The sequence below is a fragment of the Cervus canadensis genome, chromosome 18 (assembly GCF_019320065.1).
Source record: "Cervus canadensis isolate Bull #8, Minnesota chromosome 18, ASM1932006v1, whole genome shotgun sequence".
Taxonomy (NCBI): domain Eukaryota; kingdom Metazoa; phylum Chordata; class Mammalia; order Artiodactyla; family Cervidae; genus Cervus; species Cervus canadensis.
Window position 1 is genome coordinate 41,184,132 of NC_057403.1, and position 25,532 is coordinate 41,209,663.

The 25,532-nt window shown below is 42.4% G+C and overlaps 1 protein-coding gene across 1 annotated transcript; it reads right to left on the reverse strand.

The window, feature by feature from the left end:
* Window positions 1-851: 851 nt before the first annotated feature.
* Window positions 852-22,831, reverse strand: LOC122421313 (heat shock protein HSP 90-alpha-like). Its single transcript, XM_043437169.1, has 3 exons — window positions 22,820-22,831; window positions 17,511-18,831; window positions 852-1,030 (listed from the first exon to the last, which is right to left on the reverse strand). The coding sequence occupies exons 1-3, from the start codon at window positions 22,829-22,831 to the stop codon at window positions 852-854; spliced, it is 1,512 nt and encodes a 503-aa protein (XP_043293104.1).
* Window positions 22,832-25,532: the final 2,701 nt, after the last annotated feature.

Consider the following 25,532-nt stretch of genomic DNA (forward strand, 5'->3'; position numbering starts at 1 on the left):
CACAAACTTAATGTAGCTGCTGAGATCTAGGGAAGATTATTTTCTCTATGCTGAAATAGGCAGGCAGGCATTTGTATGCCTGATATCTAGTGTTTACAAGGTGAGCACTGTGCTAAGAGGCTTTATCTGGATTGTCTGGAATAACCATTCACTCATTCAACAATTATTTATTAAGTTCCAAGAGGCACTGTGTGGGATGCTAGGGATGCTTGGGGATCAGGGTGACAGATAAGTAATCAGATCATAACCATGAGGGACAAGTACCATCTGAGAGTCTGGAGGACTCTGGCAAAAGTGGGTGAGTACATTTGTGCACCAAAACTCAGGGTTCCCCAAAACACAAGCCCGCTTTTCCAGCTGGATACCAGCTCCCCACTGGAGTCACCTTCACCTCCTCTCTGCCCCTCACTATCACGTTCAAACCAGATACAGAGCCATGAACTGAAAAGGTGGAAGGGACCTACAGGGCCAATTGCCCAGTGTCCCCCTTTGAGCAGGAAACCCAGCCACTGCTGTCCCCACAGACCCCACCTCCTCTGTCTAGGTAGACTCCAGCCTGTAACAGTCTTTCCCCCACCTTTCACCTCCACTAACAATAGGCTTAGGTGCCAGAAAGCACTTTACCAAGCTAATTAGAGCTGTGTGTTAAGTAAGAGTCAATGGTCTCTGAGCAAGGGCCCAAAAGGCTCCTCTGTGTGGAAAGAGAAACTGTAATGCAGAATCCAGCTGCTCAGGGATCTATCTCATCTCCTCCCCATCTTGTTCCAAACGGATGATCCTGCCTCCTACGTGGGTGCCACAGATGAGGTTAAACAACTGTTTGGATGAGCATGATCCAGGGTTGCTTTAGTCTATTTGAACAGCACATGGGAGAAGATGGAGGGGCGAGAGAAGGGTGATGTGCACTCGGCCGGCAGAATCTCCTGCAGGAAATTACTGACGCCAGCCGGCATCTCCGGGCCTCTGCCAGGCTGTTTCTCCTGCTCTCCTATCTCTTGGGGTTTGGCCATCCCGCTGGGGCTTGCCAGCTCTAAAAGACAAAGAGGGCAAAGCTCTCGGCCTGCTGCGTACCTACCTTCAACACATCCCTCCACAAAATCACCCACAAACACTGGTCTGGCCAACGGTGGGGGTGGGAGGAAGTGTCTGGCAATCCTCTTTTCTTTAGAAATAGGATTGGAGATAGGGTAATCGTCTAAATGGGCAGTCCTGATGAGTCGATAAACATAACTCCCATTTTTATTACAGTGATGAGGCTGCCTGAGTGAGGGTAATCCCTCTCCTGGGCTCCGGGGGAGATTGCCAGGCAGCCAGTAGCCACCCCACCCTACACCACGGCTGCATTAGTCTGATGGGAAGAGGCACTGAGCTCTAGACGGACTGCATTTCATAATGGCATTTAAAAGCCCAGATCCTCGGGTCGTGCCAGAGTCCAGGACACCACTGACCAAGCTCCCTATCCCCTTGACACTGGTCCCCCAAACACTGAAGGGGCAGAGATGGTCTGAAAGCAGGGCTGCCCTAGTCATGTAAGGTGTAAAAGGCATGAGGAATAGACCCCAACTTAAAATGACTCGAGCAAACAGGGTAGCATGGAAAAACCTCTGGGTTCTAGCCTCAGCCAAGCCACCAAGTCTTGAGTCCTCAGTTGCCTCAACTGCATTATGTGGTTTCCCAGTTTCCTCCTCAGCATTTCCTGCTTTGCCCTGTAAAAGAGAGATTCATGACTCTCCCAGCTGGCCGGGAATTCCACCCTAATAGAGTAATTCCTTTGTGTTTGAAAGGCTGTTTTATCTTTTTACACCTCCCTTGAAATTATAATCTTCCATTTTACTAATGAATGCCTTAAGGGAGAGGATAACCTAGTGGCAACTGGAAGAGAGGCCCTGAGAGATGAGGACAGGCAAGGGAGGGGTGGCCTTGTGTTTTAGGAAAAGGCAAGGGGTTCAGGAAAGGAATCAGAAAGACACTCAAGGTCACGTCATCCGGGGCCCACCGTGTGGGCAAAGTCCACATGGAAATGGTTGAGGTCCAGGCAGATGGACTGAGGTTAGGGCAGCTGGTTCTGCTGATGGCAGGTCTCTGGACCTTCAGAACAAGTCATGGACCTTGTGTGTTCATTTGGCCCCTGGGTGGAGTCTTTATCTCTCCCCATTCACTCATTTACTCAAGCACAGATCAGTCAAGAGGCCACAAGGCACGGCCAAATTAAGACTGGATTTAGATGCAGAAGCTGAGCCCTAGCTGCAGCACCAACATTTACTTGTCACGTGACACTGAACAAGGCATGTCACCATTCTGAGGTGCAAAATAAGGCACGTGCCTGCCTTGCATGCTTCACAGTGAGCCTTGCTACCGTGCGCACCTCCAGGGGTGCCATCCCATGGGAGTCTACAGGAGTGGCACCAGCCGGAACTGGGCAATGCAGTACTGGCATAACCAAATGTTGCAACCCTGCTTATAGTTAAAAACATCAAATGACACATTAGCCATGAACACTATAAAGACAACAGTGTTATTAATATATTGGTCACACTATAAAGGGGATGGGGGATGCTAGATCCACAAAAGACATTCATAAAAAGTTAAAATTTCTTGGCATCAGGACTTCCCTGGTGGTCCAGTGATTAAGAATCCATCTTGCAATGCAGAGGACATGGGCTCAATCCCCGGTAGGGGAACTAAGATCCCACATGTCCACAAGCCACAGTTAAACAGTCCATGTGCCACAATGAAAGATCTGCATGACACAATGAAGATCTAAGATCAGACACAGTCAAATAAATTGAAAAAAAATTTTTTTTAATTTAGTGGCATAAATATTAAAAAATTAGTGGCATAATCTAGTTTTGCATTCTATCTAACAATGATGGAACAGTAGAGCAATCCGTACGATCCTAGTGCTGTTGTTGTGATTCAGGCCTACAGGAACCACAGAAAATAATAAGCATGGGCTTCCATGGTGATCAGACAGTAAAGAATCTGCCTAGAGAAGGGAATGGCTACCCATTTCAGTATTCTTGCCTGGAGAATTTCATGGAAAGGGGAGCCTAGTAGGCTACAGTCCATGGGGTGGCAAAGAGTCAGACATAACTGAGCAACTAACACTTTCACTTTACTTTCCCTGGTGGTCCAATGCTTAGGACTCCGTGCTTCCAGTGCTGGGGGCCTGGGTTTAATCCCTGGTCAGGGAACTAAGATCCTTCAAGCTTCACAGTGCAGCCAAACAAAAAAAGAAAGAAAAGTGTAAGCAAAATAACAGGTGTGGCCCCCCCAAGCCCAGGTCTGACCTGGTGGTCCCGAGACCATTCTGTGCTCCATACTACACCCATTTCAAAATACCCTTCATTGTAAGACACCCAGAGTCTCAGTTAAGCCAGGCCTCCATTGGTAGACTTCTCAGATCAGGACTGGAAGGTGGGAATCAGATATGTTTAGCCCCAAAGGAGGTTCCCTAGATTTTGCACCCCTCACACACCAATTCACCATCAGCTCAGGGCAGCAAGTCTAAGAGTATCCACTCCTCTTAACCTTCCACAGGCCACAGTCGCCTGGGAAAGGAAAAAGACCCACAGATTCATGACCCCACCACACTGCCACTACCCCATCAGTTTCAAAACCCCTCATTCTTCTCCACATCGGTGACCTTGGGGTCGGGCAGACTAAAAATCTTAAACCATGTAAAGCCCCTTGATCCACTGTCTCCATCCTTAAGGGGGGAAAACAGAAATGGGAAATACTAAAAGCATTTGTCCCCTCCTCTCCATTTTTCCTCTCGCAGTCCCAGGACAGGGCATCTTCAGCAGATGCTTCCGAAAGTGTTGGCCTGGTTCTAAGATCTTCTGCCTCCACGCTACACGCCCCCTCAGAGCTACTCCTCTAAAAGACAGCTCGTGGGCTATCATATCCTTGTGTCCCGGGCTGCACAGCACCCCTGTGCCTAGGGGACAATATCCTGACCCAGCTTCACCTTTGGGTACTTCCTCCCACAGGGTGGCCCTCCATTCATGAACAACCATCGTGCATTCATTCATCCAATGCATGATTAATGGAGGTTGTAAGGCAGTGTGCTGGGAATCAGCACTGTGGCAGACAGCAAACCCAGCCAGGCATCCCAGAGCTTAACCACCTTCCAGGGAAAACAGACACGCATCAAATGACCACAAAAGTACATGTATGGTTACAGACTGATATTTGATAAGGAAATGTGTTCAGAGATATACATGGTGGAAGGGCTGAAGTAGTCTGGGGGATCAGAGAAGGTTCCCCTGAAGGAGTGATATTTGAGCGATATCTGAAAAATGAGAAGGGATAACTTAGGCAATGCGGGTGGGAGTGGCAGCAGCAACAGAAGAGAGGATTCCTGCCAAGGGAGTGGCCTGGGCCTGGGGCCGCTGAGGAGCAGAAAGAAGGCTGGTACTGCTGAGGACAGAGGTGGGGTTGCTGGTCCAAGATGGGGTGGGGAAGTCACCAGGAGTCAGTTTACGAGGGGTCTTAGAGGTTCTACTGAGGATATGGGTCTTTATCCTGAGAGAAATGAGACAGCATTAAGAGGTTTTATGCAGGGGAGGAGGGGAGTTAGGGAGCATGGGACATAATCAGATTTGCGTTTTGAAATGCTCACTCCAGCTGCTGTGGGGAGAAGGGGATGGGGGCACAGAGTGGGTGCGGGCACCCAGTGAGGAGGGAACTGCATCCGTCTCAGGCAAGTGATACAGATGTAAACTTGGACTGCGAGCTGGGAGTGGTGAGTGAGCTGAGAAAATAAATTTACCTAACCCGAGTATAGCCAACCAGATGGATGGGCGGTGCCATCTGGAACGGTGGAACATCGGAAGGTGACCAGATTTGGGTAAAAAGATCCTGAGGTCAGTTGAGGACATAAAGGGTTTTGGGAGCCCTTGAGGCCTCCCCGTGGAAAGATAAGTGATAGATGGGTCTGGGCTGGAGATGTACATTTCCAGAGCCATCTGCACCCAGACTGTAATGGAAAATGTGAACATGAATGAGATTGCATTATGTCACCACTCACGGTCACCTTCTCCCTCCAGTTGCTCCAGCTGTGCCTGCCCCCACACAAGGAGAGCAGGTCTCTGCTGGTTCATCGTGACTCCTCAGGCCTCTGGACTCACTCCTGCTGCTATAGGGCTCCTTGTATCACTTTGTGGCCACTCCTTTACATGTCTTCCCTACTAATGGCCCAGCAACACCTTGGGGACAGAGACACCAAACACCAAGCTAAGGAGTTTATACTTGACCCTGTGGTAACTGAGCATTGCCTAGAGACATCACTCTGTGATGGTTAATTTCATGTCAACTTGCGTGATCCTCAGGGCTGCCCAAATTAAAAGTTACTTCTGGGTGTCTGTGATGATACTTCCAGATGTGATTAGCACTAGGATCAGTGAACTCAGTAAAGTAGGTTGCCCTCCCCAATGCAGGTAGGCATCATCCCATTCATCGAGCGTATGAATAGAACAAGAGGTAGAAGAAGGAGAAATCTGCTCCCTTTCTCCTGCCTCATTACTTAAACTAGTACATCTCTTCTGCTTTCAGACTGAGATTTACATCATCAGCTCCTCTGGTTCTCAGGCCTTCAGACTCACACCAAATTATACCACTGGCTTTTCTGGGTCTCCAGCTGGCAGACAGATGATCATGAGACGTCTCAGCCTCCATAATGATATGAGCCAATTTCTCATAATAAATCTCATTTTAGATAGAAAAATAGATGGACAAATAGATCACAGAAAATTGAAGAGAAAGAGAGAGTGAGAGAGAGAGAGAGAGATACTATTGGTTCTATTTCTCTGGAGAATCCTATTACATCTTTTTCTCCCCAAAGCAATGCCATGGAGAGTGGGGCTTCAGGATTAGTGCTCACCAAAGTACCCACCGGCATCTGTAGGTCTATGAACGACGACACTGGACACGAAAAACTAAATATCTTTGTGCTGACATGGTGTGTGCTCAGTCGCTAAGTTGTGTCCGGCTCCTTGGGACCCCGTGGACTGTAGCTCACCAGGCTCCTCTATCCATGGAATTTCTTAGGAAGGGATACTGGATTGGGTAGCCATTTCCTTCTCCAGGGGATCTTCCACACCCAGGGATCGAACCCATGTCTCCTGTGTCACCTCCATTGGCAGGCAAATTCTTTACCACTGAGTCACCTGGGAAGCCCTGTGCTGACATGGAACCTCAAATAACAAAGTCTCATCCCTTACATTTGTATCATGCCTAAAAATAGTTATTTTATACCAATACATTTATTTTCACAACAGTCTCATGTAATTAATAGGATGAGGAGACAAAGCAGTTAAGGGCTTTGACGAAGGTCAGAGAAAATTCACAGAGGCAAATCTAGGACTGGAACTCAAGCCACTTCCTCAGAATCCAAAGCTTGAGGGTGCCCAGCCTCCCGGCACTTGCCTCGACAGGGCCCCTCTTTCACCAGCCACCATACTGACTACCTAAGTCTGCCAGCCCCGCCCGGTCCTTTCCCAGAAAAGACAGAGCTTCGGAACAAGCAGTGATGACATTGTATCCCGAACCTGAGGCAGGGGTTTTTGGATCATTGCCTGAAAGTGCCTGCTCAGCAGCCCCCCTGCCCTCACCCCCACCCCCCTCATTCCCAGAAAGACACGTACGGTTGTTCATTAACAGGAAAGTAAAATCATTCCCGGTGGGTTTCTGCAGTCTCATTTTCCTAGCTTGTCAAATGCCAGCAGCAAGCCAGTCTGGCTGCATTGTGTTAGATTGGCTCTTATTTTGTAGTGTTTTGCAGACTGCAGCAGTGTTTCTTTTTTCTCCCAACTGGGCAAAATATATCACCTTTGAGCTTCCTGGTATATCATTCAAAAGATTTCTCTGTTGAACTTGGACTGCATAATATAGTATTCTTGTCTGCTATCACAAGCCATATTTTTTTTTCTCCAAGAAAGAACACGAAAGTTATTTTTAACACCATACTCTGTGAGAAAAATATAATTAAATAAATAAACAGAAAACTTTTCAATATGCCATGCAAAGCCTAAAAAGCATGCTGTTCAAAATATGATAATTTTCAGTTATTATATTTACATCTCCTCCCCACCTTTTTTTCCTCCTTCAATTCTTTTGTTACAAAGGAAGTTGGAATGAAAGGGGATTTGTCTCTTTTTCTCAAAGACTTCTCTCTCACTGCTGAGTTTCTCCACACCTGAATTCACACATCTCCCACATCATGACAATTACCTCCATGGTAACCACTCATGACATCACAGACACAAGGTGACCGCCAGAGAAACAAGAGCTACTGGAGCAGCACCCTGCTGGAGGCATGTGGCCTGTGTGATCTAGGGGATTCCAAGGCAAGAACGAAGAGAACTTTGTCTTGAGGTTCTAACAGAAACGTCATTCTTGAGATCTATTCTTATACTTTAATATTTACTGGAGCTTCGCACTGCCCAGAAGCCTGTGAATACGGTCAAAGGGTCAGGATATTTTTAAAATGGTGCCACAGCACCTGCACCCGAAAACAGACTAATGGGACCAACAGCTTTCAGCTTAAGGACACAAGTCCCTAACTATGGTACTTCTCACAGTCAAAAGAGGACCCTTCAAATGGTTCCACAGTTTTACAAAAAACGATATATTCATGGAAAGTCTTTTTTTAACTTTTTCTTAAATATCCACTCCCAAGCCCAAATAAATTGCTCAAAGCTTCAAGTCAAGGTTAACAGTTCTTAATTTTGTGAATAGCAGGCAAAAAGAAGAGTGGACACATCACCCGTGTGTGACACGTGCACCACACAAACATCCCAGAGAAGAATGGAAGCGTTTTGTTGTAAGGCAGTGGTAAGATGCAAGATGAATGCTAACATTTAGTTTTCACGGGCGTGTGTCTCTGCAAATGGCCCCAGCTTAGGGACTTAAAATCTTATTCCAAATACTATTAGATGTATCAGGGCTCTCAAAATATGAATTTCAAGTTGGAGACATCAAAGCACATTGTTTACTGAAACCACTGTGGCTTCCCCCACCGTGGCTTTCATAAGATATTAGTGTAAAATTCAGGCTGCTTTAATCTCTGAGATTGAAAAAAGAAAGAAAGGAAAAGAAAAGTTCAGCTTAAAGAAAAACTGAACACACAATCTGGGAGCTAAAAAGTAAACATTACCCAGTGAGCTCCTCAATTTAATTACTGACCTGAGAATTTCAATTTACATGTGTTTTAATTATCCACAGAAGGCCTCACCTATTATTCTCTGAATACAAAACTTAAAAAGCAGACAAAATGGAGGAGGAAAGGCTTATTCAAGGGCTTCCAAGGATTAATCTTTGCATTCTTCTCATTTTTTTCCCGAATTTGGTGATAAAATTAGTCGCGGAGTATTTGATTTTAGGGAAAAACCGAGCTCAACTTGGTGAACACAAACTACTTCTGACCATTATTTTAGCAAACAATTTCAGAAGCACAGGGCTCTAGCAGAGGGCTATATAGATCTCTGCATAGAACTCTGCATGAATAGAATAATACAACTGTTTCCTATTTGCTTTATCCTGTTGGCATCATCAACTCAATGGACATGAGCTTGAGCAAACTCCAGGAGATACTGAAATACAGGGAAGCCTGGCATGCTGCAGTCCATGGGGTCTCAAAGAGTTGGACACGACTGAGCAACTGAACAACAACCTGTTTCCTTACTGAGTGAATGAGTGGGTGAGTGAATGAAAGTTTCAGGACTCCATTACTCATCATGCCTTTTATGTCCTTAAACTTCTACTTGCATTTTTAGAGTATGTTAGCTTGTTTTGCTTGCCCATGTTGGGTGGTCAGTTTCTACCAATAGAAAAAGAAGAGCAAAACTTATTTTAATTGATGTTAATTAAAAATATGTGTCACTCCAGATTTCTAAAAAGTAGAATTCTCAACATGGTTGGGCATTGCCAAAGCTTCAAGGAGACTCTGAATGGCTATAACTGACTTATCACAGTCTCACAATGATACCCAGGGAGAAAGCATTTTTCATTGTGAAGGAATAACCTTTTTATTAAGGTTGGAGTCCCTGGTTGGCAACCCAGCTAACCAGTCAACATCTGTTCAAGCAGGTCTAACTGAGCTGCTACAATGGGTAAGGAACTCTGCTAAATGCTTCGGGGAATAGAAAGTTGTCATTATATGGTTCTTGAGGAATTTCTTAAGAGGAAGAGGATGTCTCTTGACATGTGGAAACCATCAGTTATAGTCAGTATGTGCTTTGAAAGTTCCAAGGTAAGAAGACCACTTCTGAGTAGGACCACCATTGTGGGCTTTGCAGAAATCTAATAGTTAATCTGAGAGGATTCAGCAAGAATTCATGGAGAGACATAATATATGCAATGAACCAGAGCCAGAAGCCTGGGATGTATTTAGAATAATGAGCAGAGGACTGGCTTTGTTGAGTGTCTGCTGTGGGCAGGGTACAGAAGAGATAGAGTACCTTGTGGATCAAGTCACATATGTAAGAGTGGAGAATACAGTCAACCTATACTCCCAGGGTCTGAGTGAGAGTCAGAGCAGAGGAGGAAATGGGTGGCAAGAGCCTACAGTAAGAGCTAGCAAGGAGACATCCACAGCTTAAGGTAGAGACATGGTCACTGTGAGTTTCTCAGGCAGGAGACAAGGGAAAGAAGAAATGTGGTCAGTCACTAAGCCATTGAGCTGTGAGAACCTGCCCAAGTTTGTCCTGTTGGTCTGGAATGAGCTTTTCTGGGCTCCCCAGAACGGCAGCGGCTTCCACCCAGTAGCTTCTTAAAGGCATCCCTCTACTTCCAACACTTGTACCAGCCATGACATATTAGAATGCACTGGCTGCTGCTTCTGGGATGGCCACAACCCAAAGACAGCTTGTTAGGAACCATGTGCCTGCCAACCGCAAAGTCCTCAGGTCTTCAGCAAAGTTGGGGACACTTGGCAGGATCTTTGGTCCCCAAAGTAACGATGGAAAAAACTCTGGGCTAGAAGTCAAGAGAGCGGGTACTGGCTGATCCTTGCCTGGGCATTAACTCCCTGTGGACTCTAGGCGAGCGTCCTCTCTCACGGTCCAATGTCATTCATCAAATGAGGAGGTTGGACCAAATACTTACTTCTATATTTTGTATTCTGTGAACTGGGCTCAATTGACTGTCCCAAGTTCATGTAGCTGCATAAAAGTCAGAGCCTAGACCAAATCCTGGGTCTCCTATCCTATTAATCCAGTATTCTTTCCACAATGCTGGGCTGCACAAGCAGGAGATGTTAATGGTAACAGTTAACACTAAGTGGCCACTGCAGGCCGGTGTGTCTGTACTCTCCCCAGTTAGTTCTCATATCAATCATTTGAGTTGAAGTTGTCAAATCACTTTACTGATAGGAAACAAACCCAGAAAGATTAAGACTTTTGCCTATAATCACAAAATTAGCCCATGCAAAGCCAAAATTTGAAGTCAAGCAATCCAATTCCAGGACCTATTATCTTCATCTCTACTCTTCACACCACAGGGTGGAATTAGAAGGAACAACAGAGCTACATAAAAGACATGGGACCTTAAAATAGAAAGCATGGCAGTCTTCCAGTGGTGAATTCACACTGCAAGTATGAGAGCTTTTAGGAGAAATATTTTTGGTCAGTGTTGCTTGCCTGCATACCTCCCTTTCCCTCCCCACAGATGACCACACAAACAGTCCCTGGGGGATCATTTATGAGCCAGTGGTCTTCACTGTGGTCTGAATGGAGTATGGATAATGACCACATAGAAAATCAGGAGTCAGTGGCCTCCTTTCTGACACTCCCATCTCATAAGACAAGGAAAATCAAAATCACCACTAAGTATTTTTACTACAAAATAAAACCTGAGAGGAGGCATCCTCTTGAAATCTTCGGGGAACCATGCCAACATCACCCCTAGATACACAAGTGTACATGGACTAGAACATATCTCAGACTCCTGGCTGTGGCGAGTCAGACATTATTTTAAATATAATAAAGGGAGAAGGTACTTTACTTACAAAACTCTAAAATTTAGTTCAGATGACTATGCTATACAATCTCTATACTTTTTACCTACGACATCAAAGATCTCTATTCTAAAAGGTTTATGAGTTGTTTTTGAGTAGATTTTCCTATTGCTAATAAAAATTGCAAGAACTCTGGATGAGGACTGGTAAACTTTCTTGTAGTCTAGTGCTTCTACCAACTCGCCACTTGACCTTGGCCGGTCACGTGACTCTCCCCAGCCGTGGTTCCTCACCTGGGGTAAGAGGGCTGATCTTGTCAGAGTTCTGTAGTTCTGGGAACCAGCCAAGGACCAAGAGCCCTTGAATTGTGTTTAGCTAGATTAGAGCCACAGAAAAAAATTGTGATCCATGGGGATTCAATTCAAGTAAGAGATGAGAGGCTGTGAATGCTCTTCTGAAAAAGGAATTAAGTTCAGATAAAAATCTGCGCCTCTGTCTGGGTCTGGAAGCTTGACTTGGCACTGACCTGCTGCCAAGCCTTGGGGGCTCCTCAATCTATCCACACAGCAGGGACAGTGAAGGCTCCTTCCCTGGAGAGATGTTTGCATGAAGCAAAGCACTGCAATCCTAGTTGACCTCCCTGGAGGGAAGGTTTTGCTTCCTTCTCTGGGAGAGTTTTAGCAGAACAGATAGAGTACATGAGGTAATGAGCTGGGTAGAACATGGCTGAGAGGAAAGCCAGATACGAGGCTGGTGAACCTTTCTGGGTGGGAGCAGAAGCCCCCTATCATACTTCATGATTCTGCCTCATCAGACTGTGGGTTTTCCCATAGTTCTGCCAGAAAAACCCCCTGTTGCTTTCTTGATGACCATACACTTGGATAATCTCCCTAACCTTCCAGTTCTGGATTATGCTTGCCAAAATCTGTATTTCTTTGAGTTTCTAGGATCTTCCTGATGCTGTCCTAGGGAAGCAGGTTACCATTATTCAGAGTTCAGTACTATTTTCAATACAATACAATACTCTAAGTATAGAACTATACTTAGGCATTTTAAAAAGAACTTCACATTTCCAGCTGTCTAAGAGTGCAAGGCACTGTTCCTGTTCATTAATGTACTTTCCTAGACATCTCTATTTATCTACAAAACAACCTAAGGAGGTCACATTGTTACTTCCATTCAACAGATGAGTAAACTGAGGCAGAGAGAGCATACAGTTTGCCCAAGACTACCCACTTGGTAAGTGGTAGGGCTTAGCTTCAAACTCAGGCAGTGGCTCCAGAGGGAATGTCCTTAACCCCTAGGCTTGCTGTGTCAGAATCAGCCCTGCTCAAAACTGGAGAATTCCTAACAGATCTCTCAACCAGAGGAGAGGATGCTCGAGGTCTGTAGGCTTTCAGAATTATCTGGAGCACTTCATGCTCCATCAGGCTCTCCAAGGCCCTACCAGTTTCCTCTGAGTTTTCATCTGACTCACTGAAGAGTACTCTTCAAAGTAGAAGGATTGCAAGTGACAGCATAAAATGTATTCAAGACCAGATACCAAACCTTGTACCAGTTCAGACCTACAGGTAGAGACTACTCAGTCTAAATAGATATTTATATAAGCCTTTCATCATGATTGTATACCAACACCTATTATTTTTGACCATTAATGTATGGCCAAGAAGTGTTAAATTAATAAATTTATCAATAAATTGATGAATGAATAACTTAATAGAAAATTTCAAGTTAAAACCCTTTTTTTTATACACAACAAGATGTCGTTATTCTTGGAAAACACATATCTTCTGTGTCTGCCATGTTCCTAGCACTATGCTGGCCATTGTATGGGCCACAGGGAAGCAATTAAGAGAAAGCCCACAGTTGGAAGTTACAGTTGAAGTGGGAAAACAACTAGACTGCAATATATTCTAACTTCACTGAAACATTTGACACTATCGTGTGTCTTAGGATAATTAAATGCCTTCTTCTAGATTTATTCTATATATTTTAATTGATTTGAGCTAGGTAAATGGTCAAATCCACTTTGGAGGTGAGAAAACGAAATATGGAAAAGTTAAGTCAATTGCTAATAATCACACATGAATGAAAATTTCTGCACTATGGATTGCTATTGGTGAAACTGTTTGGTCAAGGTAAACCACATTTTTTGTAAGCGGATTTATAAGGGTGTTGTGATCTTGGCTAAGGGAAATTAAAGTCCACAGACAGGCATTATGGCCACACATCTCATACTTATATATAGTACCTCACACTTTCCAAGAAGCTTTACATATATTATCTCATTTATCTTTATAATAAGTTATGATAGAATGCTATTCTCATTTTACAGATAGAGAAACTGACACCCAGCAGAATTGAGAGACATGTCCAGGGTCATTCCATGAGTTAAAATCAGAGCTGGAAATAGAAAAAACAATCTCATTTGTAATTTATGAATTTTTCCTTTAAACCCACACTGGTATAATAAATGGTATATAACAAAATGTTTGGTTTGTGCTCCGCTGTCCATGAATCTATGTACATAAGTTTTTAAAAAGTGATTGACATGAGCATAGTTAGGCCTGTAAGTTTTGAGGACAGAAATGCATATAGAGGATCAGCAGGGGTGGGGTGGGTAATCTCCAGGTCAAAAGTACTATGATTTATGATCCTACAGAATAAAAAATAAAGAGAAGACTTCTTTGCTGATAAAATGGGGATAAAAAGTAAAAACGGTCCAGAAAATGTGCTTAGAGTAGGAGATCCTACAAAAATTGGCCCCAGGAGTGCCCACAAGATCTGCAAAACAGAAGCCCTCAGAACATGCTCACTGCTTGGTGGAAGCTGGAGTAACCCAGACCCAACCTTCTTTCTGAAGAACGGTATTTCAACCTAGAAGCTTCTTATATAAACTGAAAGGTGGAAACGACAATTACTTGATCAGAAGAGAATTCCAAAGATAATTTATTCCAAGTAAAAGATTTCATTGCTAAATATTACTTATGATTGAACAATAGGTATCATTAGGTAAGAGAATTTTGAAGAGGAATGAGTAAGCTTTTCTGCAGAAACGAAGACAGAAATCTGTTCTTGATCATCTTGATCAGAGTAATGACAGAAGGAGTAGGAAACCTACAAAGATGTTTTGATAAACTTACTCAGTCAGGTGCCCTAATATTTACATGTAAGTTTCAACTAACAATTCTGCAAGGACGTAAGCTAACTCAACTGTTGTGAAAAGACAGATTGCCTCCTTTCAGCTCCTTTCACGTGCTAGTACGTGATTTATCTATAAACTGTTACTCTCCTCTAGTTCTGACGGTAAATTGCAAATGAGATTAATTGGGACAGGATTAAAGATAAGGACTCATGTTGAATAGTACTAAGAAGATAGCTGCCATAGAAGATGGCTTTTAAAAACATGTAAGATACCAGCCCATGGTTAGGAGGAAATTAAAAGGGAAAATGCATCCTTCAAGACACATGTTTTCTGGAAACTATACAGTTCTTTAGGAGAAGGTCTCGAACTATGAAAAATAGTTGGCAAGAGATTGCACCCTATTACTGCATACCACTGGGAGTTTAGGCTAGAATTTACAATTTTGGCTTTAAGCAGGACACTCAGTGTCCTGGCCATCCTCTATAAAAGATTGGCTGTGAATTTTGCCAAGGACTTATTCACATTTCAGCTGACCAAGATTTTTAATAATTGTATGACTTCCAAACCACTTATTCTGAGGTCTTCTACAGCAGCCCATGGGAAACAAAAGCCTTCATACTCATTCCTATTTCTCCTTTGACTGGCTCCAGCAAAGAGTCTCCTCTCTCTAGGGATTCTTGATAAATATGTAGCACATAAAGAGAGCAAGGCAGGGGTTCAATCTGTGACAGGAAGGATAGAAACCATGGCACCTTCATAGGACTCTCAACAGATGCTCACTGCACAGAGGGCTTGAAGGAACTATGAGATTGCTGTTACTGTGGAAACCATGCATGCCTAAATGAACAACAAAATTAATAGTCCTAACAGGCTTTAGTGGCGTCAACAGGATGACAATACTTGCTTTTACTAGGGGATGTGTACTTTCAATTGCAATTCCACTGAGGTATGGTTCTCACATAAAGAAAAACAGTGTCCATCAAGGGCAAATAAACAGAATAACCATCAAGTACTTGCTGCATAAACTTCTCCAAGCCAAGGGCAAGGACCATGTTATTCTGCCTTCCTGCTAAAGTTAAAAGGCACCTTTCCAATTCCCAGGCCTTTTTGTGACATTATATTTAATTTTATCATGCTATTGCTAGTCTCCTATTGAGCTTTTGTTGTAAGCAGATAAGGCTAAAGGGGGAGCTGAGGGGAAGCAGAATGAGACACAAAAAGGAAGAAGGTAAAATTAGCTATAGCACATAATTGGAACCTACTTGGCCTTGAAGAAGGCACAATACATGTTAATTAAGTAGATTAATATGTTGCTTGCTGAAGGGGCTATTCTAGACAGCAGGAAGTAAGTTTAAAACAGGTAAGAACTGTTTTTTTCTGGACTAAAGTTAGTTAAGCCATTGCTCTGAACAACTGGATGGAGATAGGGAATGGGTCGGTAGGGAGAAAACGTTTCTTAGGATGTTAGATGATATTAAAAAATCCATTGGGCTAAGCAACTTTTAGATCATGATTTTCCAGAAATTTCCCAGTCTGTTCTATTAATTGAACTGTGTATTGGCCATGCAGATAAGTTTAACACTCTGATCCAATGTTAGAAGATTTATTCCCCCAAATGTTTATCATACTTATGTGACAGAATTGGTTACTCCAAGAGTTGAAATGAGGAGACTGTTTCAGGTTAAATAACTTGTCCAAAGTTCTGGGAAATGCCTACATGGGGAATAAAGTCTTCATCAGGTAGTATTGAAATGATGTTTAAAGCCTTGTGCTAATGAGCTGGGCCACATGCGTGGGTTAGCTGGCTTAGAACAGAGGCAGGTCAGCTCTTCAACCAGACACGCTAATGCATCAGTCCACACAGAAATACATCCAAGTTTGCCAAAAAGTATAAATAAAAACACGCAATGTGCTCCATGCAAACCCACTGGAGCCCAGAGTAAGTGTGTACACTGCTAATAGTAGATTCACGATTTCACCTTCTTTTAAAAAGAATAAAGCACACACACATACCAATGTTTACAAATCTCACACAACAAATGATCCCTGCAAAGTGCTCTAAAGTAGATATTTGAGTACTATAGAATGAGTCATACCAGTATGAATGAATTTTACGATTTTAGAACTTCATGATTTTATAATCAGTGAAATACATAGTAATTCTGCAAACAAATAGGCAAATAAATAAACTTCACCTTCATTACAAAAGCAAAAGGATATATTCTTTAAATACTGCATTATGGAATTGTGAGAGATGCACATAAGGATCAGTTGTCATCTTAAAGTTCCTTCTCTTTTCTACCCACCGCCCATAAGAACCTGCTTTTATGATAAACCTGTAATACATTTTATAGAACATATGTAGGTGATAATATAAAAATAATCATATATTATTTATAGTAAAAATCTTCTATGGTTAATGTCCTGTTTCTTGATCTGGGTGTCTGTTACATGGATAGATTAATTTTATGAAAATTCATTGAGCTATATACAATTTTCTGAATGTATGTTAGACTTCAGCAAAGTTTTCTGAAAATCTCATGATTGCACTGCTGAAGTATACAGATAGGTGAATATTGCTTTAGAGCTAACACATTTATTGCAATAAATGTGAATGTGAAAAACATTTTCATAAAGTAATTATATTTTAAATGCATCACATAAGTTCATTATTTAAATAAAAGGTGTGGATTATATCAATAGCTCTGGCTTGGCCACTAACTAGCGGTTGAATCTGAGCTTCTCTGTGCCTTATTTTCTCTCTCATCTAAAAAGGATTAGATGAGCAACAGTCCAGCATCATTTTCAGCTTCAGTGTTACATGATACCCGGTAACGGGCCAAACGAGAAGTGAGAATCCTTTGGTGAATCTTTCTGTAAAGCAACAAGCCACTTCCTGGTTTATCTCTTTTGCAGACAACCATTTCATGAGGGGTGGGGAGACAGCTGGAGTGAACAAAAGCTTGACTAAAGTGATAGTCTTGACACATAGGCTCTGTTAACCACAAGAAAGCCTCTGTCTAGTCACATAATTCTGGAGTCCCAAAGAAAGGAGAAGCTGCTGGGTATTTCCTCCATTAGAGTCTGACAATTCACTAAGATGAGGATTAACCTCTTCCTGCCAGAAGAACTGTGCAGTTTTCAGTGTCACTAAGTTTAGTCAAGGGCTTAGTCATTGTACCAGATGGCACAATGGTAAAGAATCTACCTGCCAATGCAGGAGATGCAGGTTTGATCCCCGGGTTGGGAAGATCCCCTGGAGGAGAAATGGAGGCAACCCACTCCAGTATTCTTGCCTGGGAAATCCCATGGACAGAGGAGCCAGGCGAGTTCCAGTTCATAGGGTCACAAAGGGTCAGACAACTTAGCGACTCAACAACAACAACAAAAGTTCAGTTAAAAGACTACTCCTGTCAGCCTCTGCCTTTTGCCTCAAGGTCTCGATGATGGAATGGTCAGGGTTGATCTCCAGGTGCTTCTTGGCTGCCATGTAACCCATCGTTGAGTTGTCTCTCAGGGCTTGAGCCTTCATGATCCGTTCCATGTTTGCTGTCCAGCCATATGTGCTTGTCACAATGCAGCATGGGGATGTCACCAACCGGTTAGACACAACCACCTTTTCAACTTTCTTCTCCAAAATGTCCTTCATGATTTTGCAAAGGTTTTCAAATTTTGTCTTTTTTTCTTCTTGTTTCTTTTTCTCTTCCTCATCTTCTGGAAGTTCCAGGCCCTCTTTGGTGACTGACACTAAGGTCTTCCCCTCAAACTCCTTCAGCTGCTGCACACAGTACTCATCAATAGGCTCGATCATGTAGATCACTTCCAAGCCGTGCTTCTGGAGACGCTCCACAAAGGCAGAGTTGGCTACCTGGTCCTTCGTCTCACCTGTGATGTAATAGATGTGTTTCTGGTTTTCCTTCATTCTTGTGCAATAGTCCTTGAGAGAAACCATCTCATCACCAGAAGCAGAAGTATAGTATCTCAACAGCTCTGAAAGCTTCTTCTGATTTTGAGGATCTTCATGTATTCCAAGCTTAATATTTTTAGAGAACTGCTCATAAAACTTCTTGTAGTTCTCTTTATCTTCTGCCAGTTCAGTGAAGAGTTCCAAGCACTTTTTGACCAAGTTCTTCCTGATAACTTTCAAAATTTTGCTTTGTTGCAACATCTCACGGGAAATGTTCAGAGGAAGATCCTCAGAGTCCACCACACCTCTAATGAAATTCAGGTATTCAGGGATTAGCTCCTCACAGTTATCCATGATGAAAACTCTGCGAACATACAACTTAATGTTGTTCTTCTTCTTTCTGTCTTCAAACAGATCAAAAGGAGCTCGTCTTGGGACAAAAAGAAGGGCTCTGAATTCCAACTGTCCTTCAACTGAAAAATGCTTGACCGCCAAGTGATCCTCCCAATCGTTGGTCAGGCTCTTGTAGAACTCTCCGTACTCCTCGTTAGTGATGTCATCAGGGTTTCTGGTCCAGATAGGCTTTGTCTTGTTCAGCTCTTCTTGATCGATGTACTTCTCCTTGACAAGAATGACAAGTCTGTGAAGGATCTGGTCATCCTGCTGTACGAAACCGCCCTCCTGTCTTCGGGCTTCAGCCTGGAGGACCCCCAGACGCACGCCAACAGGATCTACAGGATGATCAAACTCGGTCTCGGTATTGATGAGGATGACCCCACTGCTGACGACAGCAGTGCTGCGGTCACTGAGGAAATGCCTCCCCTGGAAGGAGACGACGACACGTCCCGCATGGAAGAAGTAGACTAAGCACTGCCTGAGGATCGCTTGGCTGTGTGTTCAGCACTCTGTCTCCATTCCCTCTAATATGTTTTCAAGTATTTCTTTATTTTTGTTAACGTTTAAAAATCGTATGGCATGGTAACTACATAAGGGGAGGATAAGATTTCTTTATACTAAGTGTGATACTGTGATACTTTTAGCACTAAAGCAGAGCTAGTTTTTTCCTAGTTTCATGTTGGCTTATTTTAACAGATGGAAGTAGTTACGTTTGTTGTAAGGTGTGTGTGTAACCTGTGTTAACTTTGTGGTCTGAAGTGTTTAGCTATCAAGCGGATTCTTTAGTAGACCAAAATTTTCTGTCACTGAAGTGTTCTGAAGTATATACCGTGATGTTTAAAAGAAACACTTGTTAAAGCAAGTTTTCATCTTCTGGGATATACTTTTTAAAACTTCCATCCCCTGTAGTTATGACTGCATGTGCCAGGCCTCTAGAAGTTAGTGTGTTAAGCTGAACCAACTTGATTGGATTCGCTGTCCGTACATAGGGCTTGTTTTCCAAAGAAAAATATTGTTTAGAGTAGCAAACTTATAAGCCTGCTCAGGCATGTTGTAAAGCCGCTGGAAAAGTAACTTGGAGCAAGTTTTGTGAATGGAAATGTAGTGCTCAAGTCACATTCTGCTTTAAAAAGTTGTAACAAATACAGATGAATTAAAAAAAAAAAAAAAAGACTACTCCTTCCATAAACATTTATTGAGCTCCTGCTGAATGCCAAGCTTCCTGGTAGCTGCCGGGGATAACATAGCAAGACAGGCTGGGGGGATCCTGCCCCATGGGTCTCAGGAGCTTGTGGGGAACACAGACAAGTGAACAAGCAATTGCAGGCGGCCTTACATGGTAAGTTTATAAAGGGAGAAATGGGAGGTGTGACTGAGCAGGCACAGGAAGAGCGCATAACCGGCTGGGGGCTAGGGCAGGAGGTATCAGGGAGGTTTTCTGGAGCAAGTGATGTCTAAATAATGAGTAGGAGTTAGCCACGTAAACACGCTTTAATCACATGCTGAGAGGCAGTATAGCCAAGAGTGGGCTCAGGAGTCAGACTACTTAGCGTCAACTCCCTGTGCTACCACTTAATAGCTGTGTGAGCCTGGGTAGGTCTCTTACATGCTCACTAAGCCTCATTTTCCTCATCTGCAAAATGGGAATGACAGTACTCAAGGGCTGTTGTAAGGATTAAGTGAGAGAATCCATGTGAGCCCTACTAAGAGCCTAACAACTGCTACTACTACTGTCATTACTAATAGACAGATGTGGGAAAAGGACAGCAGGATGCCTGTGCGTAGACTGGCCCAAAGAGGACAAAGAATGTAGCTATGTGGTGTCCTGAGATTACTCCAGTCCAGCTGGAGAGAAGACAGGGAGGAGGCAATGAGACGAGGCTGGCGTGGAAAGCAGGGACCAGTGGGCAAAAGGCCCTGAGGGCTGTGTTAAGGAGTTTGGAGTCCATCCTGGAGGAATGAGAGCACTGAAGTGCTCTAAAAAGAGAAGTTCATGATAGTTCACAACTCACATTTATCAATAGAGGAGAAGTGAGCTTGCCCACACAAAAACTATTTTACCCCGAAGAACTGAGAATTCCGTATCCACTAGCCATTTTCCTCTCACAGGATGAGCTCCGGTTGGAATTCAATAGCTCACTAACATCCAAGGATTCCCTTCTGTTGGTAAGCTGGAGATGCTGGATGCTCAACTAAATGCAGTTAATTCTAGAGAGGCATCACTGAAATAATGTTATTCAGCCTGAGAGACCCAGTTTAGAAAATTAACATAGTATATCTTTTCATGAGCCATGAGCTGTAATATACAGCAGACCTCTCTTGAGTTATTAAACTTGCTCTATTAGATTACAGAAAATACCAGACAACTAGCCCTGCTCTGGCTGGAGTTTTGTAGAACGCAGATCTCTTTTTCCCTACGAGGAAGAGCAAGTGTAGACCACAGCTGCAGAGCCTCGTGTAACACAGGATGCAAGATACACACTTCTTGTCCTGCACTTCCCATCTCTTTAGACCTGACCTCTAAGGAAAACTAATAAGAACCAGCCATGGCTTCTTGGAATGAATAAATATTAAACCAAAGTCCAAAAGGGATGGATGTAAGGACTGACATGACTCAATACTCACAAATGATATGGAAGAAGAAATAAGCAATAAACCTCTAACTCAGACAAACTTAAATGCTTCTGGGTAGTTTAATGCCAAGGTGCCATGGACCAAATGTAGGGGGAGTGGGCAGGAGAAGGGTGGCAGATGCGATGCAAGTGTATTTTGAATAGAATGATACAAATCCTCCTAGTAAAAGAATGAACTACCAAGTAGAACCAGAAAGTGACACCTGGAATTACAGTGTCCCCCCCATTAGGCTGGCTTCCCTGGTGGCTCAGATGGTAAAGAATCTGCCTGCAATGTAGGAGACCTGGATTCAGTCCCTGGGTAGGGAAGATCCTCTGGAGAAGGAAATGGCAACCCACTCAAGGATTCTTGCCTGGTGAATCCCACGGACAGAGAAACCTGCTGGGCTACAGTCCATGGGGTCACAAACAGTTGGACATGACCGGGCAACTAACACTTTCACTTCACTTTCTTTCCCTATTAGGCTACTGAAGCCAGAAAATTTGGGGTATCATCAAGAAGAGGACTGAAAGCAGGAGAGAAAGCAAACCACCATTCTTCAGTCCTCTCAGCCAAAATGGAGGCATACCTACTCCTGAAAAGCTGTGTAGCTTGATGGCTATGCACCAAGAAATAGAAAACAGAACCTGCTGTCATATTTATACACCTCCTGCTTGTCCACCAGACTCAGTGAAATCACATATACTATTTTGCACACATGGATGATATTTGTTAAACATTAGTAACAAATGCCATTTTGCTCATGCATTTGGTGAGTAATTTGCTACAAACCAGCCCAATGCAAATCATCATGTTAGCAACTGGGAGCAATATCAAAGATGAGATACATACACTGACCTCAAGTGCCTTACTGCCTGGTAGATGAACTATGGATGTTAACTATAGCACAAGGCACAAAGGAATAAAAACCACAACAAAAAGGAGCAAATTACGTGTTATAGTAACATCCTACACATATTTAGAGGACATTATGTCAAAAAATCATATATATATATATATATATATAAAATTTATTTTTATTTAACTGCATTCATTTTAAGGCTTAACCTGGACTGTGATGGTCATTGTGATTTTACTGACAATTCCATTCATGCCCAAAGCCAGTGGCTGATATTGATCAGCAGTTCACAGTGGCAACAGGAAGGTGGGAAGTTTCTGAATGAGGCTGAACTCTGGACCTATTACCAATAGTGAATATTAAGAAGGTGAATTTTTTTTATGGTGGCAGAAAGTAGAAAGGCAAGGGAGCCTTTGAGTGAGATCACCCATTGTTTCTGCTATCTTAGCCTTCAGGACACTTGGTTTCTTCTGCAACTGCTAGAAAGTAAAAGAGTGCTCAAAAGCACTCTTTAATGGAGGGGAATAAAAATCAGGCTCATTGTCAGGATCAAGTAGCTAACATCCTGTTGCCAGCTAAGTCAGCTTATAGAAGCCATTTACTATATTAATACCAAAAACTGTCCTCTCTTGCCCTAGCCCATACCAAAGGTACACACTGGATTTAGCAGATTAATCCTGCTTGCAGAACTGCCAGCTCCCTCCAGCCTTCATAATCGGAGTTCAAGGGGGAAAGTAGTGATACTGTAATAGGGCTTGAGAGAGACACGTCTTTGAGAATATGAAATTTCCATATTCTCAAAGTAAAATACTCCAAGGAAACCAGGTATAGAAAAAGAATTTTTCATTTGTCCTTAGATACACATAGGAAACAAGCTACCTTTGCAATTATCAATGACTTTAATTAATTACCTCTTGAATTAATGCAAATAGATAGATTTACTCTGTTCTCCATCGTTTCTACCATTACATTTGCTTTTGCCTCTGGGTGTATTAGTGGTGGGGAGGGGTGTATATATGTGTGTGTGTGTGTGTCTGTGTCTGTGTCTCAATTAATAGAACGCATTTAACTGAGAATTGAGTTGCTATGTGTAATGAAATCACATTTCAGAAAGGAGTAAATCTCTTAAGATCATATATTTAAAGAAAATGAAGAGTTTCCCTGATGGCCCAGTAGATAAAGAATCTACCTACAATACAAGAGACACAAGAGATGTGGGTTCAATCCCTGGGTCAGGAAGATCCCCTGGAAGAGGAAATGGCAACCCACTGTAGTATTCTTGCCTGGGAAATCCCATGGGCAGAGGAGCCACGGGTCCTCTGGGTCCCTTTGCAGTTCAAAGGGTTGCAAAGAGTTGGACACAGCTGACAACGAAGCACAGCAGTGTTAAAAATTTTAGATTGAAAGCAGTTGATGTAACCTATCAAGCCATGTTACAAGGGGGTATGTAAGATTTTTTTTTAAGTTGAATATATGATCTCTATTTCAAGAGACATAATCTAGTTGGCAAGACAAGTTTAAAAATATATACAAAATAATGGCTCAGGAAACTCAAACAGGGACTCTGTTACCAATCTAGAGGTATGGGATGGGGTGGGAGATGGGAGGGAGGTTCAAAAGGGAGGGGATATATGTATACCTATGTCTGACTCATGTTGAGGTTTGACAGAAAACAACAAAATACTGTAAAGCGATTATTCTTCAATCAAAAAATGAAGTAAAAAATATATATATATACAAAATAAGTATAAGAACTAAAAATATTAGAACAGGACCAACATATCTAAGTCTCAAAAGTTTAAGGGATGGAAAAGAATGAGTGTAAATGTTAAATTTCATTTCCAAAGAACTTGGAGTTGGTAGAAAATCACCAAGGTTTTAGGAATTTTTACTTTTCAGCTAGACCCACTGTGAGACAGGGTAAACTTGTCGACCCTACTAGGCAACAGTTTTGCAGTTTTTGTGTTCTGTTTTGGGTATTTTTAATTTTATGGTTTATGCTAAAGGTAACATGACTTTTTTTAATACTGTAAATATTCTTTGCCATCCCATCCCTAAAGATGATTACTTTAAAAGAGTTTCAATTAATTAGAGAATATGCACATTGTTCAAATCATATTTCATCTGGTTTCTTTTATTTTAAGGAGGCATTACCTTTTCTGGGTTCTGTAAAATAGGGGAGCTACAGAATTACAAACCCATTCTATGCTAAGTAGGATAAGCAAGCTGTTTTGGAAAAACAGTGATTCCATTTTGTGGGTGATTTAATTAACAACTGAATTTGTAGCTTCAGTTTAAACAAAATAGAAATCTTAGTTGTTAACCAAAACAACTCTAAAACTTGAGTTTTAAAATGTCATAGTTTGGGATTCTTAGTTCTCTCTCTTCTTTCTTTCATCTCTAATATGCAAAGAGCCCAGAAAGTCACAAAACTTAGAAGAGACCTCAAAATCAAGACTGAACATTTGGATTCAAATTGCAGAGGAGGAAAAGGAACATTTTAGAGAATTGTGGTGGATATGACTGTTGTTATTGCTTTAAATCAGTTTGAGCACATGGTGCATTTTAAGTAAGTCATTTGCCTGGTTTGTGTTATTTTTTATAAATAAACATAAAACTATAATCTTAAATGCACAGTGAGAATACAGATAATTGCTTTTACTTTTATAATTGGGAGTCAGCTGTGTCTCAAAACACAGTGAGTCTGAAAACCGCTCTGGGGATGACACATCGTATGCATTTAAAATAACAAGGGAGTAGGACTTCCTTAGTAAAACAATAGACCTGTGGTCACTGCACTGGTGTTTGTTAAGTTTCAGCTTTATGTTTCTAGAGTTCTCAGCAATATGGACCAAGATATTCATGTTTTTAAAAAATGCTGTTCAGTCACTAAGTCATGTCCAACTCTTTTCGACCCCATGGACTGCAGCGCCCCAGGCTTCTCTGTCCTTCACCATCTCCCAGAGTTTGCTCAAATTCATGTTTATTGAGTCCGTGATGCTATCTAACCATCTCATCCTCTGCCTCCCTCTACTCCTTTTGCTTTCAATCTTTCCCAGCATCAGGGTCTTTTCCAATGAGTCAGCTCTTCACATCAGGTGGCCAAAGTACTGGAGCTTCAGCTTCAGCATCAGTCCTTCCAGCCAGGGTTGGATTTCCTTTAGGATTGACTGGTTTGATCTTCAATTATTTTGTTACTAAATTAAAAACTAAAGTATCCCCAAACTATCCAACTCCACATTCACACACACAAATTATAGCATCATAGTTGAAAGCTTCTAAGTCTAATTACTGTGCCAATATTAAGATGATAATGCACCCCATTCTAGATTACTCAAAGACTAATTATCTAGGCCAGGCACTTAAGCTTGTCCCTATTCCCTTGGTTTTCTGCCATTTGGCTATTTTAAGGTTCACTAGCCTCTTCACACTCAGGGCAGAGAAAACAAAAGAAGATGAAACTCAAATCAGCAAACTTAAACTTTTCACATGATCTAGTAAAAATGATGGGAGGAGAGAGGAGAGATAGTTAACGTGACAATCAAGGTTCTCCATATACTCATTTATTCACAGTGTTCTCTTTCTCCAGTGATAAGCTGACCAGATATCTTGAATTAAGCAAAATGACACTTGATTTTGACTCTTTTTTTTTGTG

Coding starts and splice junctions, on each gene's coding strand:
- LOC122421313 (XM_043437169.1), bottom strand. Junction 1,031..17,510: donor AAAGGCAGAGGCTGACAGGA/GTAGTCTTTTAA, acceptor TTTGTCTTTTAG/AGCTGGCAAGCCCCAGCGGG.